This window comes from Martes martes (genome assembly GCF_963455335.1).
Source record: "Martes martes genome assembly, chromosome: 7".
Lineage (NCBI taxonomy): Eukaryota > Metazoa > Chordata > Mammalia > Carnivora > Mustelidae > Martes > Martes martes.
The window spans coordinates 105,552,697-105,572,322 of record NC_137894.1 but is presented as its reverse complement, the minus strand read 5'-3'; the positions used below and the strand labels follow the sequence as shown (position 1 = coordinate 105,572,322).

Here is a 19,626-nt window from a genome sequence, read left to right as displayed (position 1 = left end):
ATGCAAGCTGGTGCAACCACTCTGGCAAACAGTGTGGAGGTTCCTCAAAAAACTGAAAATAGAGCTACCTTATGACCCAGCAATTGCACTACTGGGTATATATCCTAAAGATACAAACGTGGTGCTCCGAAGGGGCACGTGCACCCGAATGTTTATAGCAGCAATGTCCACAATAGCCAAACTGTGGAAAGAGCCTAGATGTCCATCAACAGATGAATGGATAAAGAAGATGTGGTATATATACACAACGGAATACTATGCAGCCATCAGAAGAAATGAAATCTTGCCATTTGCGACGACGTGGATGGAACTAGAGGGTATTATGCTTAGTGAAATAAGTCAATCGGAGAAAGACAACTATCATATGATCTCTTTGATATGAGGAAGTGGAGATGCAAGGTGGAGGGGTTGGGGGGAGGTAGGAAAGAAAAAATGAAAAGATGGGATTGGGAGGGAGACAAACCATAAAAGACTCAATCTCAAAAAACAGACTGAGGGTTGCTGGGGGGAGGGGGGACGGGAGAGGGTGGTGGGGATATGGACATTGGGGAGGGTATGTGCTATGATGAGTGCTGTGAAATGTGTAAACCTGGTGATTCACAGACCTGTACCCCTGGGGGATAAAAATACATTATATGTTTATTAAAATAAAAAAATTTAAAAGAAAAAGGAAAAAAATTAAAAAAAAACTACAATTCTCATAATTACAAAAGAATGCATATAATCACTGTGTATGAGCTACTGTGCCGTTCACAGGCATTTTCTTATTTAAGCTTCTCTATTCTTTGTGGGTACCTAAAGATAAATAATTTACTTAGGCTGCCGAGGACGGCACCAGCTGGGGTCAGGTCTCCAATTCTGCTCCTACAGCCAGTGCTCATGGACAGTTTGAAACTGCACTTTCCCGTCCAGGAGCCAGGCGAGTGTCTTTTGCAATAGCTTTTCGAATCTATACCGACAAGGTGGCAACTCAGAGTAGGGTTCATTGGATGGGGGTGGAGGGTGAGTGCCTGGCGTGGGTGGAAAATTGATAGTCTGTTCCCTTCATTGAGTTAAGGAAAGAAAGATGAGGATGGTGGGAATCGCGATCCTAGGTCGGACCATCTGTGCTCTTCCTTTTGACACAACCCGAGCCTTGAAACTGGATGCCCTCAAAACAACCGTTAAGGAGTTGTTCTTGATAGGACAAACCTTGTGGCTGCTGTACGAACAGCCGTCCCGCCGCGTCTTCAAGCCCTCCATGCCTTCTGTCCCCACTGCAACCTTTCTCAGGCGCAGACGCAGGCGGAGCGAGCGCGGCAGTTTCGGGGTTCGGGACTCTGGGCGAGGCGTGGGGCGATTCCCAACATCCTCGGCGCAGCCCAGGGCGCGGCTCCCCGTCTGCGGGGCTGGGGGGGAGGGTGAGGGCGGTGCGGAACTGGGCGCGTCAGGACCGCCCCCACAACCGCCTGCCCACTAGCTGGGCGGAGCCGGGGTTCTCTGCTCTCCCGCCCTGGGGCAGGCGGCCGCGCTGAGTCCTGTGCGCTCCTGCGCGGTCAGTCTTCTTTCCGCCGAACCGGGCGCGCGCGGCCGCGATGAGCTGGGAGTTGCTACTGTGGCTGCTGGCGCTCTGCGCGCTCGTCGCGCTCGTGGTGCAGCTGCTGCGCTTCCTGCGGGCCGATGGCGACCTGACCCTGATGTGGGCCGAGTGGCAGGGGCGACGCCCAGGTGAGGACCCGCAGCCGCGCCACCCGAGGGGGAGGCCGGGCTCCGTGCGGCCGTGCCCGGTGTCGCCGCATCCCTCCGGGTGGCGTGGAGCTTCCGCGTCTTTCCCTGGGGCTGCCTGTGCGGGAGGAAAAAGCCGGGGCCAAGGAGGCGGTCCTGCCCCTTTGTCTCTCGCGGGGGTCAGCGAGGTCTTGCCGGCTTGGCAAACGAGGAGCGCCCTCGGGACTCGCAATTCTTACCCGGGCTCCCAGGGGTTCTGCTGCCGCGTCCACGGAGGACACCACTTTGACGAGCAGTGCCCGTCCCCTGAGTTTGTAAGGGAGCCTCCTTTTGATAACCGGAGCCCGGTTCGTCTCCTTCCTTAAGTTGTCGCGAGTGGTGAAGTAAAGTGAGTGTCCGGAGTTACCCCGCTACGCACGTACTGGGATGTAAGTATCACCCTGGAAAGAACTGGATTTTCCCCGGGGCGAGATCATCGCTGGCATCCTGAGGGGCATTCTGCCTCTCCCACTTTCATCTGTACCCTGGTTAGAATTTGGTGGTGGTTTCCTAAACACATTCTTTGTGCTCAAGCGATGTGACACGACCTCTAGCCTTTACAGCGACTCTTACAAAGTAGCGTTACTAATCTGATGTACCCGGAGCTAGGCTTTGGATCCGTGAGCGCTAGGGGAAGTGGGGTTTGCTTAGACCTAGTTTCCTGTGTGTCGATACCCAAAACACATGTGAGGAAGTTTACTCTTCTTTCCAAGCGGTCCTGGGAGGGCAGGGCAGCGATATGGCTCCCAAGGGTGTCAAAACTGGTTCCTGAGGACTAAAGAAAGTCTTAGATGGTACAGTGCTTTGTGTCCCTCCAAAGCTTAGCCCTACCGCACAAAGTCTTATTCCTTAATATTTCATTTGTCTCGTTGCATTTTCTTGGGGATAATATCTGGAGTGCTGACATTATTGAGTTGGTGGAAAATACACCTATGCAGGGTCAACACTACAAAACTGTGGCAAAGAGGTGCTTGTGATTGTCAGACCTTCTCTGGAGCAGTCCTCTTGTCTGATGGCTGTCCTCTGACTGCTTTGTGGATATTTCCATTTGATCCTGAGTGCTTTTGTGTTAATTTGGATTTGGGATTACCTAAAAATAGTTTTTTAAATTTAATTCTGCAAAAGTTATCTGATCCATTAGTTATGTCAAGTGCTGAAGAGGAAGAATGTTGCCAATGCCTGAATGAGTATCTAACAGCTGGTTAAAGTTATTATCACGTATCAAGCAAAAATTAAAAGTTGACCAAAAATAGTTTTTAGGAAATTCATTTAATCTTTTCAGTGTTTTACTTTTGTTGGAAAAATAATTTTGAAGGATTTTAAGATACATTTAGTTACATTGCTATTATTATGAACTTTTAGAATAGGGTAACTTGCATGCTAATGGCTTTTAAATTTTAGTTTAACTTTGTTTTTAAATTTAGTCATTCTTAAACTTGCATTGAGTGTAGAGTAAGGTTTCTAGAACTCTTTCTTTATGTATAAAGTACACAGCTCATAAATGGATGTACAGTATATCTGGTGTTAAAATTTTGTGGGGGAGTTTTTAGGAAAAAAAAACACTAGAAAGTATACTGTGGGTTGGGAGTGTGATAATAAAACAAAGTTAAAGGCACATGGAATTACACTCAGGTCCGCATCAGATTCCCAGAACGATTTAGACTGGAAAGATAGGCAGACTCTATTAAGGTAAAAAAAAATATAGATAGATAGATAGATATAGATAGATTTGTAAATAAGTAAATCCTCCTTGTCTTCTCCATTGGTTTATTATATTTGTCACCTTAGAAAATAGACAATATACTCTGCTACAGAATTTAATGACACAAAAGGATATATGATTAAAAGCTGCCCTTAACCACCAAGTATGCCTCTCTGAAGGCAACCAACTTTTCCCATCTTTTATGTATCCTTCTAGAGAAATTCTCCATGTTTCCAAGGGTGTATCTCCCATGGTGAAGTTGAAGGGTGACTATAGATACTGCACAGAGATCCAGAAAAATCCATGGCACAAGTCCAGAGTAGGAAATCTCCAGCAGCAGCAGCAGCACACCAGAGGAAAATTCAAGTTTTAGTTGGCAGTAACCACCATGTGAGTGGACTCTGAAATGACTGCCAAAAGAGATTTGGCAGGTCTGGGAGGCATGTAGTGTGTGAAGCAACACATGGCAGTCCACAGTGGGTATCTTCTGAATGGCTACGTGTGTTATGCCCGAGTTTTTGCGTCCGAGAGACCACCAAGGAGCCAACACTGATGCAATCGCGTGAGGGTTTATTTGACAAGCTTAAGCTTGGGCCCAGGTGTACCCGACACAGCGGAGTAGGGACTTGGACCCCGAACCGGATTACAGTCAGAGTTTTTAAAGGCAGAGTAGGGGTGGACTCCGCAGTAGATAATTGGGCCACGACTGCTGGCTCAGCAGTAGGTGAGGACAAAGTGGATGTTCAGAAGGGCTATCAGGGTAAAGAAGACTGTCAGGATATTGGAGGCCTGGTTATTATCAAGTCAAGGCCGTTTTTCCCTCTAATGAGGCACTAACATGACGACTATTGGGAGTTTCCTGGTGGAATGTCATATTCCTCCTATCCTCCTATTAAGCGTTCTTGTTAGTGAGGTTTCTGTTTAACTTTTATTTCCATTTTCTTCTGCCTCAGCCTCCTTCGGTTTTATGGAGGGGAGGGCGGTGTTAGGGCTTGAGAAACCAAGTTACTTATCTCTGGAAGTTGGGCTACTGAGAAGATAGCTTCTTTGTTGTAAATCTCTAGGACATTTGTAAAGCAAGGGAGATTCCTGTCTTGCAGGATTGTGGTCTCTGCAAGTTAACTATTTGTTTTTCTTTTCGGGCAGCCAGGGGTGCCTGAAGAATGTCACACATATTACCGAGGGAATCGGGTGGAGAGGGGGTGCAAGGTGCCAGCTTTTGCTTTGTCAAGATGGCTGTACTTATGTCAGGGCTAGACTCAAGGTGGGTACAACCTTGTTTTTCTTGGCCTCCACAATTGTATGTGTCAAGGCCTCTGTGCTCGACCCTGGGACACGCCGGTGGCCAAGCAAGCCATTGCCCAGACCCCATGGGAGTCCTGGATCCTTCTCTGGCCAGTTCTCTTCAATAGGAACATTGCCCACCTAGAGTTTGTACAAAGGGGTGTGAGCCAAATAGAGAGGAAACCTGAAGCCATGTCATCTGAGGGAAGGTCACTGACATTGGAGGTGTTTATTTACCCTAGAGAATTTTGGAATAATGAGTAGTCAATCTGAATGTACATTCTGTTCTTCCTGAAGGAGTCCTCTGTTGTGCATTTCCAAGAAGTCCGTCATATGATAGGAAGGCATTGTAGCCTAGACATAGTATTTGGGATGTTTCCAGCCTTGATTCAGACATTTACATGAAACCTCTTTCCTGAAGACAAGTTTTATTTTCTTGAACATCTAAGAAACAGTTGGGTTTTAAAGGATTGATCATATTAAAATGTGGGCACCACTGGTCAGGGTGTGGCTTTGGAGCTGGATGTACCTGGGCTTATATCCCAGCTCTGCTAGGGTTGTGGGGTGCTTACTCCACAGTTACTGATGTAGTTCTTTCTATATTCCGGTGTCTGTGCTAGGCACTGAATGGTGAACAAGGCAGACAGGGTCCCAGCCTTAAGGGAATTTGCAGTCTAGTGGGGTAATGTCTGTAATCCTGTTTCCTTTCCTTTTTTATAAAATTAAGGTAATTCTTATTTCATAAGTTTCTTGTGAGGGTTCTAATAAGGTAATGTGTTTAAGCATGTAGGAAGTAATAAAAAGTATTAAGCCTTTATAGTTAAGAACCCCCTTGCCCCTGGCTGGAGAAATTAGAATATGCAAGTTATTGGGTGAATATTCTGTGTGTTGCTGCTGCAAAGTCTATTTGTTAAACACTTTTAGCAATAAGTAGTTAACATTTTACTAAGCACTGAGTATGTGTCAGACTCTGCTCTGGATATTTATTTTAACTCATTTTTTTCTCAACAATGCTACGAGGGAGGTTTTATTAATCCAGTTTTCCAGTTGTGGAACATTAAGGCACCAAGTTTTCACAGCAGGGTGTTTCCTTGCTGTGTGTGGTGGAGTCAGGATTTGAACCCTGGACGTCTCCAGAGCTCGTAATGTTACTAGACGGGTTTTAGCATGGTCTGAAACAGTGAACTGATTTCCCAATTTTAATTTTTATGATCTCAAATCGGAAGTGTGTGTGGTGGGGCGCCTGGGCGGCTCAATCATTAAGTGTCTGCCTTTGGCTCAGGTTATGATCCCAGCATCCTGGGATGCAGACCCACATGGGGCTCCCTGCTCAGCGGGAAGCCTTCTTTTCCCTCTCCTGCTTCCCCTGCTTGTATTCCCTGTCTCACTGTCTCTCTCCCTCTCTCTGTCAAATAAATAAAATCTTAAAAAAAAAAAAAAGTGTGGTGATTCTTTGTTTACTGTTTTGTTTTGTTTTGTTTTTTACTTATTTGAGAGAGAGAGCAAGCAGGAGCAGGGGGAGGGCCAGAGCAACAAGCCCACTCCCCACAGAGTGGGGAGGCCCAATGTGGGGCTCGATCCCAGGACCCTGGAGATCATGACCTGAGCCAAAGGCAGCCGCTTAACCGACTGAGCCAACGGACGTCCTGTATTCATGCCTTTTTTTTTTTTAATTAGGTAGGAGGGGTTTCTGAGGATATTAAATTAAAAAATTTTTAAATCACTTTATTGAGGTACGATTAGCATGTTAAAAAACGGTACATATTTAATGTATACAACTCAGTAAGTTTGAGGTAAGCGTATACCTGTGAGATCACCACCAGTATCAAGGCCGTAAATAGAGGATATTTAAACTTTTAAACCCCACACATTATTGTCTTCATATTTAGTGATATTGTTTACGACTGTCTTTTTTATGGGTGTAATCCACAGCCTATTTCCTGCTCACTGCACACCTGTTTCTCCCTAGAATGGGAGCTAACCGATATGGTGATATGGGTGACCGGAGCGTCGAGTGGGATTGGTGAGGAGCTGGCTTACCAGCTGTCTAAACTGGGAGTGTCCCTTGTGCTGTCCGCCAGAAGAGTGCAGGAGCTAGAAAGGGTGAAGAGAAGGTGCCTTGGTGAGTAAATCAATGCTCAGATTCAAATCTTCATTTGGGCATCTCTTCATTAGCTGCCCTTGCCTTTTTCTTCTCGTTTCCTGACACCCTTCTAATTCACTTTTTTTTTTTTTTAAGCCTTATTTCCAGCTAGTTGACATACAGTGTAATATTAGTTTCAGGTGTACAATGTAGTGATTCAGCAGTTCCATACATCTCCAGGTGCTCGTCAAAATGAGTGCACTCCTTAATCCCATAACCTATTTCAACCCCTCCCCTCAGCCACCGCTCCTCTGGTAACCATCAGTTTGTTCTCTAGAGTTAGGAGACTGTTTCCTGGTTTGTCTCTCTCTCTTTTACCACTTTGCTTGTTTATTCTGTTTCTTAAATTCCACATGAGTGATATCATGTGAGTGAAATCATGTGGTATTTGTCTTTCTCTGACTAACTTTTCTACTGACATTCTACTTTCTACTTCCTAGTTCCATCCCTGTCGCTGCAAATGGCAAGATTTCATTCTTTTTTATGGCTGAGTAGTATTTCATTGTATATACACACCACGACTTCTTGGTGCATTCATCAATCGGTGGACACTTGGGCCACATCCATATCTTGGCTATTGTAAATAATGCTGCCATAACATAGGGGTGCATTTATCCCTTTGAATTAGTGTTTTTGTATTCTTTGGGTAATATCTAGTAGTGCAATTACTGGATTGAAGATAGTTCTATTTTTTAGTTTTTGAGGAACCTTCACGCTGTTTTCCACAGTGGCTGGACCACTTTGCATTTTGACCAACAGTACATCAGTGTTCTTTTTCTCCACATCCTCACCAACATGTGTTGTTTGTTGTGCTTTTGGTTTTAGCCATTCTGACAGGTGAGAGGTGACATCTCATTATAGTTTTGATTTGCATTTCCCTCATGATAAGTGATGATGAGCATCTTTTCATGTGTCTGTGGGCTATCTGAATGTTTTCTTTGGAGAAATGTCTCTTCATTTTTTTCTGCTCATTTTTTTTAAGGTTTTTATTTAAATTCCAGTTAGTTAACATGCATGTATTATTAGTCTCAGGTGTACAGTTCACTGATTCAGCACTTACATACAGTACCTGGAGCTCATCGTGAGTTTGCCCTCCTTACTCCCCATCACCTGTTCAACTCGCCTCCCCCCGCCCTTCGCCCCCCTCCCACCTCACCTCTAGGAGCCATGTTTGTTCTCTGTAGTTAAGAGTCGGCTTCTTGGTTTGCCTCTCTTTCTTTTTTCTTTATAGTTGTTTCTTTTGTTTCTTAGTGCTTGCTTTCGCAGCATACATACTAAAATAGTTTTGTTTCTTAAATTCCACATATGAGTGAAATCATGTGCTATTTGTCTCTCTCTGACTGACTGACTTCGCTCAGCATAATATTCTAGCCCCATCCTTGTCATTGCAAATTCTGCCCACTTACAAATTGGGTTGTTCATTTTGGGGGAGTTGAGTTTTTTTAAGTTGTTTATATGTTTTGGATACTAAGCTTTCACTGGATATGTCATTTGCAAATATCTTCTCCCAGTTTTGTTGATGGCTTCCTTGGCTGTACAGAAACTTTTTATTTTGATGTAGGCCCAATAGCTTTTGTTACCCTTGCTGCAAGAGACATAGCTAGGAGAAAGTTGCTGTAGTTAATGTCAAAGAAGTTACCGCCTGTGTTCCCTTCTAGGATTTTCGTTTGTTTGTTTTTTAAGTAGGCTGGAGTCCCAGCCTGGAGCCCAGCATGGGGCTTAAATATAAGTGACCCTGAGATCAAGACCTGAGCAGATATCAAAAGTCGGATACTTAGCCGACTGAGCCATCCATGCACCTCTCCCTTCTTTGGATGGTTTCCTGTCTCACATTTTGGTCTTTAATCCATTTTGAATTTATTTTTGTGTACGCTCTAAGAAGGTGGTCCAGGTTTCATTCTTTTGCATGTTGCCCTCCAGTTCTCCCCATACCATTTGTTGAAGAGTCTTTTTCCCATTGGGTAGTCTTTCCTGCTTTGTAAAGGATTAATTGGCCGTATCATTGTGGGTTTATTTCTGGATTTTCTATTCTGTTCCATTGATCTATGTGTGCCTTTCTATGTTTCTTTTGCACTGACCCTTGCTATTAGGGAATGACCACCAATTCCTTCAAATGCTGGTGGGTTTTTAGTGACCACATACCTTTTTATTTTTTTCTTAGAGAAAGAACAGTTTGATCGTTATGTACGGCATACGTGTATGTAACCACAGAAATTTAATTAGAAAGGATCCTTCATTTTGCTAAAATGTCAGCTATTAAAGTCATATGGGATGCTATAAGATTTTTGTTATAAAAATGAAAGAGCAAAAAAAAAAGAAAGAATGGGAATTGAATTAGGTTTTAAAATGCAGCTTGAGGTCATATTCATATTCATAGATAGAGCAACAATGTTAATTTTTTATTTTTTTGGCCTGAGTTTTGGTATAGTTATAGTCACATGAAAGCAGTCTCAAGTTATAAAGTGATTATTTCTCATGGGGCATTTAGTACCTAAAATGAGATAATTTTGAATTTTCAGGCAGACCATTTTTCTGGTCATCTGTCTACCTATTGTTCTTTAAATATTAACCACCCAAAAAAAGGGAGTTAGCAGGCAGGTCCGCAAGGCCTCTTTCCCAATGTTGCTATCAGAGGCCTCTTGGGTTTTGCACAGCGACACTTCCTGTGGTAGCTGTTCCTCTAGGCAAGTCCTGTACTGGCAGAAACAAACCATGTCAGCATTTCTTGGTCGGAGTGAGGCTGATTGTTTTCCTTTCTTCTGTCCGATCACTGGTGCAAACATTTCCATTTCTCTTAAACAGTTCATGTTTCACAATTTAGACTTTGCCATAAAACCTTTCTACCCCTTTTATTTCCTCTCCTTGCTTGTTTTTCTAATTGACATTACTTGTTGCATTTTTTTTTTAAGGTCTTATTTATTTATTTGAGAGAGAGATCACAAGTAGGCAGAGAGGCAGGGAGAGAGAGAGGGGGAAGATGCGGGGCCTGATCCCAGGACCCTGAGACCATGACCTGAGCCAAAGGTAGAGGCTTAACCCAACGAGCCACCCAGGCGCCCCACTTGTTGTGTTTCAATATTAGGGCCTTGTTTTGATGAACAACCACAGAAAGGGCCAGTCTAGCTCCACATGTTTCTTGATTGGGAATTTCAGGATTGTGCCCTGTTCCTTGTTTGCTTCCTGGAATCCTTTTCTCTGGAAGGAAGTGCCTATGTGTCATGTGAGTGGGGAACTCTGAAGGTCTTACTAGGGTAAGGCATAAATTGTTTTTCTTTTTAATGTGTGTAAAAGGGCAGCTATACTTTGTGTACCTATCATAAGACAGATGTACCTCCGTACTTCTAAAGAAACAGCTCTAAAATTTCTGCCTTTTTTTTTTTTTTGCTTGTAGCATAATTTTGATTTCTTTTAGAGCATGTTCCAATGTTAGACTGTATATATTCATGTTGAGGAGAGCCACTCTACTTCCTGGAGACCCAGCTGGGTTTTGTTTAATAAGATGTTGCCTCGGGGCACCTGGGTGGCTCAGCCATTAAAGCCTCTGCCCTTGGCTCAGGTCATGATCCCAGGGTCCTGGGACTGAGCCCCGCATCAGGCTCTCTGTTTGGCAGGGAGCCTGCTTCCCTCTCTCTCTCTCTCTGCCTGCCTCTCTGCCTACTTGTGATCTCTGTCTGTCAAATAAATAAATAAAATCTTAAAAAAAAATGTTTAAAAAAAAATGTTGCCTCATTACCACCAGTCCTCTCGGTCACTGAGAGAAATTCTTCCACAAAGCCACCAGAAATGAGTTTGTTGCCAAGTCAAGTTGTAGGGTGAGTGTTAAACTTAATGCAAGTAGTGAGAAGCCTGCTCGAACTCTCATGACTTCCGTACTAATTTTTAAATGTGTTTATCTAGAGAATGGCAATTTAAAAGAAAAAGATATACTCATTTTGCCACTTGACCTGACTGACAGAAGTTCCCATGAAGCGGCTACCAAAGTGGTTCTCCAGGAGTTTGGTAAAGTAAGGAGCCATTTTGAATCAATAAGTCTTGCTTTGACACAGATATGAAAGAGATTCCCATCTTTGTGCTATCACTGAAAGGGCTTTAAGTAAATGGGTCCTAGTGCCCATGAGTCTCTTATACTCACAGTCTTGGCTTGATGTAATTTGTACTTTCCATGCCTTAATAAGTACTAATTCCTTGATGTAGAACAAAAGAAAGTAAAAATTCACTGTGCCTTTTATTTTTGTGATATTTATAAAAAGTCACTTACGATGGGAAATTATTTTCATAGGTGAATTCTGGTTTTATTTTCTCTCTTTCTTGCTGACTTTTGGAAATTCACCATTCCACTGATTTTTTTCAAGTTAATGATACAACAAATCCCTAAGAACTGATACAACTTAGGGATACAACTTAGGGATACAACTTAGGGATACAACTATCCCTAAGAACTGCATCAATCCATTTACAGGTCATCCCCAAAGTGCCTTTTTCTGTTTTTATTTAACTAGATCGACATTCTGGTCAACAATGCTGGAAGATCCCAGCGTTCTTTGGGCGTGGACACCAGCCTGGATGTCTTCAAAGAGCTAATAGAACTTAACTACTTAGGGACAGTGTCCTTGACATTGTGTGTTCTGCCTCACATGATCGAGAGGAAGCAAGGGAAGATTGTTACCGTGAATAGCCTCCTGGGTATCATATCTGCACCCCTTTCTACTGGATACTGTGCCAGCAAACATGCTCTGCGGGTAAGGCTGCTCTGATGTAAATATGTATATGGGAGATATGGCTATTTCTGCAAGAGGTTATGGGAACTGGGCAGTGATGTAAGGAAAGAGCAAGAATGACCCATGGAGACCTCTGTTAGAGGACATATCCAGAAGATGCTGAAAAGGACTTGAATCTCACAGGCATATTCCTAATTCAGCAAACATGTATCAAGTGTCTACACTGTGCCATGCCATGCACTGCAACATGGAGATATAAAGATAAGAAATGGTCCCTACCCTCAAGAAGTGTTTAGTCTAGTCAGCCTGTCACCCTTATCTTCATCTTTACCAGATCTTTGTGGCAAATTTGGGATCTACACCTCATGTCTTCCACACACACATTTCTTTTTTTTTTTTTTTTTAAGATTTTATTTATTTATTTGACAGAGAGAGATCACAAGGAGGCAGAGAGGCAGGCAGAGAGAGTGAGAGGGAAGCAGGCTCCCCGCTGAGCAGAGAGCCCGATGCGGGACTCGATCCCAGGACCCTGAGATCATGACCTGAGCCGAAGGCAGCAGCTTAAACCACTGAGCCACCCAGGCGTCCCCCCCACACACATTTCTTACACACACACACACACACACACATGCACACTTGTATTTGTCATTCTCATTTCTGTGCCTTCTTTTTCCTTTCCCATTGTAGTGGGCAATTATTTTCTCTGATCTAACTATATGTGCATGTCAGAAATAGGAGCTCGCCACTGGATGAGTAGCCCTGGGCTTCATATCCTTACTAGGACTAGGCTTGACTCTGTTGACCGTGGCTTCACTGAAAGAAGAAAAGCTAGTAATGGCAGAGGCTAGGAGAAAAGCTTGACTTGGGTTGCTTAAGTTCCTGGATGTAAATATTGGAAAGACATGAAGTTTTCATGTTGGCTTCAGGATAGATAGGAAGAAATATTATTAAACTGTAACACGGAACAAATTAGATCCTAAGGCCAATAGGAGACACATAATTTATAATTAATGTTGTTGAAGGTCATTGTAAGTAGCATGTTACACTGTTGGAATAATGAGATGCAACGGCTGAATGGTCCTCGCAGTTTCATGAAGATCTGAAGCTTGTTCTTTAGGGAACCCTCTTTCCACTGCCGAAGAGTGGACAGTTGCAGAGTGGTGAACCGGAGACCTCACTGCCGACGTCCCCATATTTGGTGCTGGGTTAGTAGTCACTTCCTGCAGAGCCATTCGACAAGTCTCAGGCAGGCAGATGAGGGAAGGCAGCCAAGTTTCTCTTGACATGCAGAGTGCTTTCAGTGAAACACAGCCTCGCCTGCCCTCCAGGACTCACTGTGGTGCTGCTGAATTTGATCCTCTGATACCACATGGCAGGTTGAGACTCTAGTTAGTTAAACCAGTAGCTGAACCCTAGGACTGGGAAGCACTTTTCTAAGAACGTTTTTCCTTTCTTGATTCCCAACAAGCTCTAGAGTGAATTTGTTTATCATTGAAAAGTTCATACTCTGTACCAGACGTGATTGCAGACAAGGGGGTGCATTAGCATCTGACACACTGGCTTTCGTGGTGTCCTCATCCCTTTTTTGCTACAGAGAGGCAAAAGGTTAAGGGTATAAGAGTTCTTGAATTTACAAAAAGCCTTTTTTCCTGTCCGTTTGAGTCAGGCACTTTATTAATCTCTGACCCAGGAGCCCTCACCGCCCCTGTTGATTGGTGGTCAGCATTGGAAGCTGGTAACTGGTTAATGGTGGACAGTAAAAGAACACATTCTGAGTTAGCTGTTTAGTCTCTTCAGTTGTTAACTTAGCTTATACCTATGCAGTCTTGGAACATTTCCTAATTTAGAAAAGAGATAAGGGGAAGTAGATGTTTACTCCCTATTCGGTTTAGAAATGGCCAGTATCTTTAAATCTAGAGGGTCTAGCTTGTGTCTACAAAAGCCATCAAGTAAGCACACATTACTTTTTAACCAGCCACGTACTCTCTTGCTAACCCTAAAAGTAAATGTTTGCTGAAATGAATTGTCTGTTAAAATAGTAATATACATAGAAAACGTTGAATTCTTCTTCCTCTCTGATAATTTCTCTTAGGTATTACTAACCCCTCTCTCTCCTTCTTGTGCCAGCACTGGCACTTTAGATCACTTTGAGGGATAAAAGTGGCCCAACCTCAGTGATTCTCAGTGGAGAACACACACCTCTTTGGGAGTGGGGAGCTGGGGATGGTGTGAGGAGGGTATGTCGGAATAATTTTCAGGGATGGTTTTCCGCTTGTCCAGCATATACCATAAAAAATCACTGATGTCATGAGCCACCACTGCCAAGAGGGGTGAACTGTTACTACCGGAAGATGACAATGCCCGAACATGCCTGTCCGATATTGCTCCTAGTCTTACACTTAAAGATGTTTAGTAAGGTTGCCCAATTATATTTCCCATCTTTTAGTTGGCATTTCAGAGCATATTTTGATAATGTGCCACTATTATCCCCCATAAAAAGTTGAAGAAAAGTAATTTCATGCTAATAACAAATATGAGATATGTGTATTTAATTTTATTTGTTGCCCTTTTTTTTTTCTTTTGCCTATTAGGGTTTTTTTAACTGCCTCCGAGCTGAACTTGCTACATACCCAGGTATAGTTGTATCTAACATTTGTCCAGGACCTGTGCAATCAAATATTGTGAAGAATTCCCTAATTGGAGATGTCCAAAAGGTAAAAATGCCTCAGAGAATAATTTAAATGCTTTAGTGGTTATATATTGATATTGTATCACTATGTCTCAGGGATTAGAATTTTTTCTGACATGTTAGACTAACATGTTACAATGTTATGAATGATTTACAAAACTTACCTTATAGCACCTGGAACACTGTTAAGTTTAGCTGATGGTGCTTAGGCATTAAGTTTTAATAAAGGCTAAAGAAATTGAGAAGATACTGCTTATAAATAATCCACTGTTATGTGGGCTGTCAATATTCTTAAAGCCTAACTTCTGTCAATTCATAAATTATAGTGACATTGAAAGGTTCTGTCTGGCTGAATTGTAGTACATGAAATCTTCTGGATTTTCAAGAGGGGCAATGGCGAAGGAGCTTAGGAAAAGCTTTACCAAACTGAGGTAATTTTAGGTTAGCTTCACCTGTGCTAAGCACAGGCCTATGCTTCCCTCAGCTCATGAATTACACATAGTGTTACCCAGTGGAAGACAAATGTCTTGTGAAGAATTCAGTCTCACTCAGTTATACAAAATCCAACAAAAGACCATGAAATTTTTCTTCTTTTCAATGAAGATCAATTTCTGCTGAGACATAAATCTATTTCTGCTTGTATGTAAAAGTTTACAGATACCATTTATATCTTCACATTTTCTGTGGAAGCTCTAGGGTAGAAGAGAATGAGTGTGCTGTTCTAGGAATGAGGTGATTTGGACTGTAGAAATGGTTACTACTAATGGTCTGTGGGAGCACAGCTGAGTCACTACCTCTCTGGGCCTCAGTTTATTTGTAGAATGGTAGGGGGTTAACTAGATGAGCAGTACCAGATTTGTTCACTACCGGAAACTGCTTTTATCCTCTTCCTCCATTTTTTCCCCATGGTGTCCACGTCTCTTGCTAAGTGGATTAGTAATTTGTTTAAAAACTTTTATTGCTAAAATGACATATAGTTATCAGTAAATACATTAAAGGTGATCTAAGGAAAAGCAAAGAACCTTCATCTTTTGTTGAGCCTGCACCATCTTATCTGGTAAGTGTATGATTTCTCTTAGGCTTTTGGATATATTGCAAATAGCTTATAGACACCCATTAGTAGCTATGGGGACTGCAAATGGACATGAGTCCCACTGAAAGAGTCACTCCACTAGATGACCTCTATGTCCTTTCTAGCTTAAAAGTTCTGTGAAATATCTTGGATAAATACTCAGCATTCACTTAATTTCCCTTTTTTAACATTTTCTTAGACCGTAGGCGTTGATACTGACCAGTCCCACAAGATGGCGACCAGTCGTTGTGTGCGGCTGATGTTAATCAGCATGGCCAATGACTTGAAAGAAGTTTGGATCACGGATCAGCCTTTTTTATTAATAACGTATTTGTGGCAATATATGCCAACCTGGGCCTGGTGGCTAACCAACAAATTAGGGAAGAAAAGAATTGAGAACTTTAAGAATGGTTTGGTAAGACCCATTTATACACTTTTTTCTTCTTTTTTAAGATTTTATTTATTTATTTGACAGAGAGAGAGAGAGAGAGAGAGACAGTGAGAGAGAGGCAACACAAGCAGGGAGAGTGGGAAAGGGAGAAGCAGGCTCCCTGTTGAGCAGGGAGCCCGACACAGGGCTCCATCCCAGGACCCTGGCATCATGGCCTAAGCCGAAGGCAGACACTTAACGACTGAGCCACCCAAGCACTCCTACTACTTAATACATATCAGTCTTGTAGGAAAGTATGAATTCTCTAGTGCTTGAAAACTTTTCTTACTGACCTCCATCAACCTCATGATATATATAAAAGAGATAAAAAGAATTGTGTCCCCCGTGCATTTCTGTTGGTTTACTATAAATTACTACTGGTCTTAGAGAAAGAGGTTTCTTCAAGGTAAAAATCAAATTAAAGATTGACATTTTGTCTTCTACACTTCCTGACCATTGTATGGGTCAAAATACTGTTTCTCTACTCCTTTTCACAAGTTCCTACCTGGTATGGTCTCCTCGGGTTGATACCTGGCCTTCCCTCCCACCTCTCCCCAGGATGAAGCGTACCTCAGCCCCGTGCTTAACTCTGTCAAAGCACTTACCGTACTGTTAAAACACATGCACACTCTCTGTGTAGTGTTGGTTCCTTTGGCCTCATTCTGGAAGCACTGTGCATAAGTGATGTGTGCCAAAATGTCTATGTCTGAGAAAAATATGGTGATTATTCATTCTTTTGGCACTCATTCTTACAGAAAAGTGAGGAATATTATGGGCTATTTCTGAGAAAATTGTGACCATCACAAGAGTTTAATGTATAAAGATCACAGAAAATGTAATGAGTTAAGCCAAAAATTATAGATATGATAATGCAAAGAAAGGCCATTTCTGTGGATGGTTTCTATCATAAAATATGTTTTCAAAGACTGCTTCTTCTAGAAGTAAGTTAGCAGGGTTTGATATATAAAGAGAATTATTCAATGGAAGCATACCATATGTATCATTATGTAATCTACCACTATTTAAGCAATCCACAATTTGTTAGGCACTTAATTTGTTCCCAGTTTTTGCAGGACAGTGAACATGAATCATTGAAAAAAGTAAACAACCAAAATGCTTAAAGAGACTCAAGGGTTATAAAACTTCCTTGATGCATTTAACAAGTTCCAAGCTGGAAAAATCCTGAAGGCCATTCATTGGCTACCAAGTTGTAATGTGGATGATTTACAGTGTTTTGGTAATGTTGGGATGTAGTGTGGGATCGTTCCAAAGGTAGAGGTTCATCAAAGATTTACATCTGACTTTTGAACTTGGAGGAAAAATGGTAAAATGGTATTGTGCCCAGTGATGGATGAGAACTGAGAAAGAAAGGGCTTCATACTGGGAGGTGACATATAGTGTCCTGTTTGAACATGGAGCCTCACACCAGGCTCCCTGGGTAGAAATCCCAGCTCTATCCTGTGACCTCATCCCTCAATCTCAGGCAAGTTCTCTGTCTGTCAGTCTTCCCATCAGCAAAATGGAGATTAATGATGCACTTAGTCATAGGATTGTCCTGGGGAGTAAGTGATTGAGTACATGGAAAGCTCTTAAAACATGTCTTGGAATGTTATGCTTGTTAAGTATTAGCTCTTAATGCTTTTGTTTTGATGGTAGCAGGATATTTAGCTAATAGATAAAGATGAAAGAGTTCAGCGAGAGGGTAGGGAGAGAATACATTGTAGAAGTTGATTGGGTTCAAGGGAAGAGGGGACCAGGGGCGAGAGCTCTGTTCAGTGCCACTATAGCAGTTGTGCTTTTTGGAATGTCCACAATAACATTATTTTGTCTTGTTTATAGATTTATCTAACTGTAAAATACAGACAGTACTCAGTAAATCAAGCATTTGATTACATCGAGTCCTTGCTAAAATGATGGCATTTCTCTTCCTACCACTAACTTTAATAATTGATTATTACATTGTCTTTTTTTAAAATAGGTTTTATTTATTTATTTGAGAGAAAGTGTGAGCAGAGGGGAGGGGCAGAGGGAGAGGGAAAAGCAGAGTCCTCACTGACATGGGCTCAATCCCACAACCCAAGATCATGATCTGAGCCAAAGGCAGATGTTTAAGCAACCAAGCTTACCTGGGAGCCCCTGCTTATTAAATGGTCTTATTGTTAATCACTTTTTTAATGATAAACTGCACATCTTTTCATTTCCCAAGGATATTTCTGAAATTAAATCCCTCTTTCTTTACACAAAATCATATGAACTAAAGAAAAAAATTGTTCCTCACTTTTTTAACTCAAGTTTTTCTCCCTGTTTTTTCCCCATTATTTTCTATATTATATATATAAATAAATATATATATCTCCATCTTCTTATTGAAATTTGCGTATAAAGCATCTATGTTAACATAATGCCAATATAGCTTATCCCAAACTAAATGTACTTATTGATAATACTTGAATTTATTTCTGTTGTTTAGGCTAGGAACATTATGTCTGGAACTTTGTTTTTATGAATATATGTTATTTTTCAGGATCAAGAACAATAGCTGCACTGAATTGTGTTATTTATTATTTTGTCTTAGTGGAAATTCTTAGAAGTGTTAAATGCATATCTTGCCCAATGAAATGTCACATCTTAAGAATTATTGAGTTGCCTTGGTTTACTTTTTAAGCAATATACTAGAAGTTCACAAATCATTTTCGAGTATCTGTCAGATACTTCAATTCTAAATACCCTGACCTATTCTTTGCATTTATTTATTTATTTTTTAAGGGTTTATTTATTTATTTTATTTATTTATGTATTTTTGTATTTTGTATTTGTATTTTGTATTTTGTATTTATTTAGAGAATGAGCAAACATGAGCAAGGGAGAGAATCTCAAGCAGACCTCTGCTGAGTGTGGAGCCCCAATGTGGAGCTCGATCTCACAACCCTGAGATCATAACCTGAGCTGAAATCAAGAGTTGGAGGCTTAACCGACTGAGCTACCCAGTGCCCCAATTCTTTGTATTTATTATAGGTATGATATGCTGGTCCAGAAGAGTAATGGTAGATATTTCAGCATTTAAGAAATGCCATGGGCAGATGCTAATATGATATTTATACCTGATAGAGGATATAATGATGCTAAATCCTACAGAGATATTTTTGTGTAGGTCTAGAATTCTGGCTATGATTTTTATTCTAATTTAAGCATTTGCTCAGGTTTTGTAAGGATTCAGGTTTTGTAAAGATTCTTAACAGTGAATCATAATGCTATAGCTCCTGAAAATAGAAGGAATTTGTAAAAAACAAAACAAAACTAGGGTACATATAAGGAGGGTCTGATTCATGTTACTATCACTTTGTTGCAGGATGCAGATATCTCTTACTTTAAAGCCTGGAAGACAAAACATGACTGAAGGAGGAGTACTTGTATTTTTTAAGCCACCAGAGGTAGAATTGAAAAACAGCAATCTTCTTATACACTGAAGACTAACTTACGATTTTACTTTCAGTAGATACAACTTTTCTTTCAACATGTAATAATAAACGATTACCATGAATCTTGCAATAAAGATATTAACACATACTGCATTCTTGGATAAAAAAAGCATTTTTTGTATTTTTTTTTATTAATTTCAGAGGTAGAGTTTAGTGATTCACCAGATGCATATAATACCCAGTGCTCACCACATCACATGCCCTCCTTAATGCCCATCACCCTGACCCCATTCCCCCTACCCTTCTCCCCTCCAGCAAAAAAGCATTTCGAAATAACTCTAGCATATATATGTAAGATCTAGTTTAGTAGAATGCTAACCCAAGAATTATAGTAAACATAAATGTATGGAATAGTACACAAAGCAG

The 19,626-nt window shown here is 41.5% G+C and overlaps 1 protein-coding gene across 3 annotated transcripts; it reads left to right on the top strand.

The window, feature by feature from the left end:
* The first annotated feature begins 1,450 nt into the window (after positions 1–1,450).
* Positions 1,451–19,362, top strand: DHRS7 (dehydrogenase/reductase 7). 3 transcript variants are annotated; one of them, XM_080808580.1, is made up of 7 exons: positions 1,451–1,707; positions 6,699–6,851; positions 10,770–10,876; positions 11,372–11,611; positions 14,182–14,304; positions 15,551–15,766; positions 19,131–19,362. In XM_080808580.1, the coding sequence occupies exons 1-7, from the start codon at positions 1,575–1,577 to the stop codon at positions 19,176–19,178; spliced, it is 1,020 nt and encodes a 339-aa protein (XP_080664706.1). In that variant the 5' UTR covers positions 1,451–1,574; the 3' UTR covers positions 19,179–19,362. The 3 variants fall into 3 exon arrangements, with proteins under 3 accessions (XP_080664706.1, XP_080664707.1, XP_080664708.1); XM_080808581.1 differs by having other exon boundaries at positions 1,495–1,707; positions 6,662–6,851; XM_080808582.1 differs by lacking the exon at positions 6,699–6,851 and having other exon boundaries at positions 1,508–1,707.
* The last annotated feature ends 264 nt before the right edge of the window (positions 19,363–19,626 follow it).

Coding starts and splice junctions, on each gene's coding strand:
- DHRS7 (XM_080808580.1), top strand. CDS start 1,575: ATGAGCTGGGAGTTGCTACTGTGGCTGCTGGCGCTCTGCGCGCTCGTC. Junction 10,877..11,371: donor TTCTCCAGGAGTTTGGTAAA/GTAAGGAGCCAT, acceptor TTATTTAACTAG/ATCGACATTCTGGTCAACAA. Junction 11,612..14,181: donor CCAGCAAACATGCTCTGCGG/GTAAGGCTGCTC, acceptor TTTGCCTATTAG/GGTTTTTTTAACTGCCTCCG.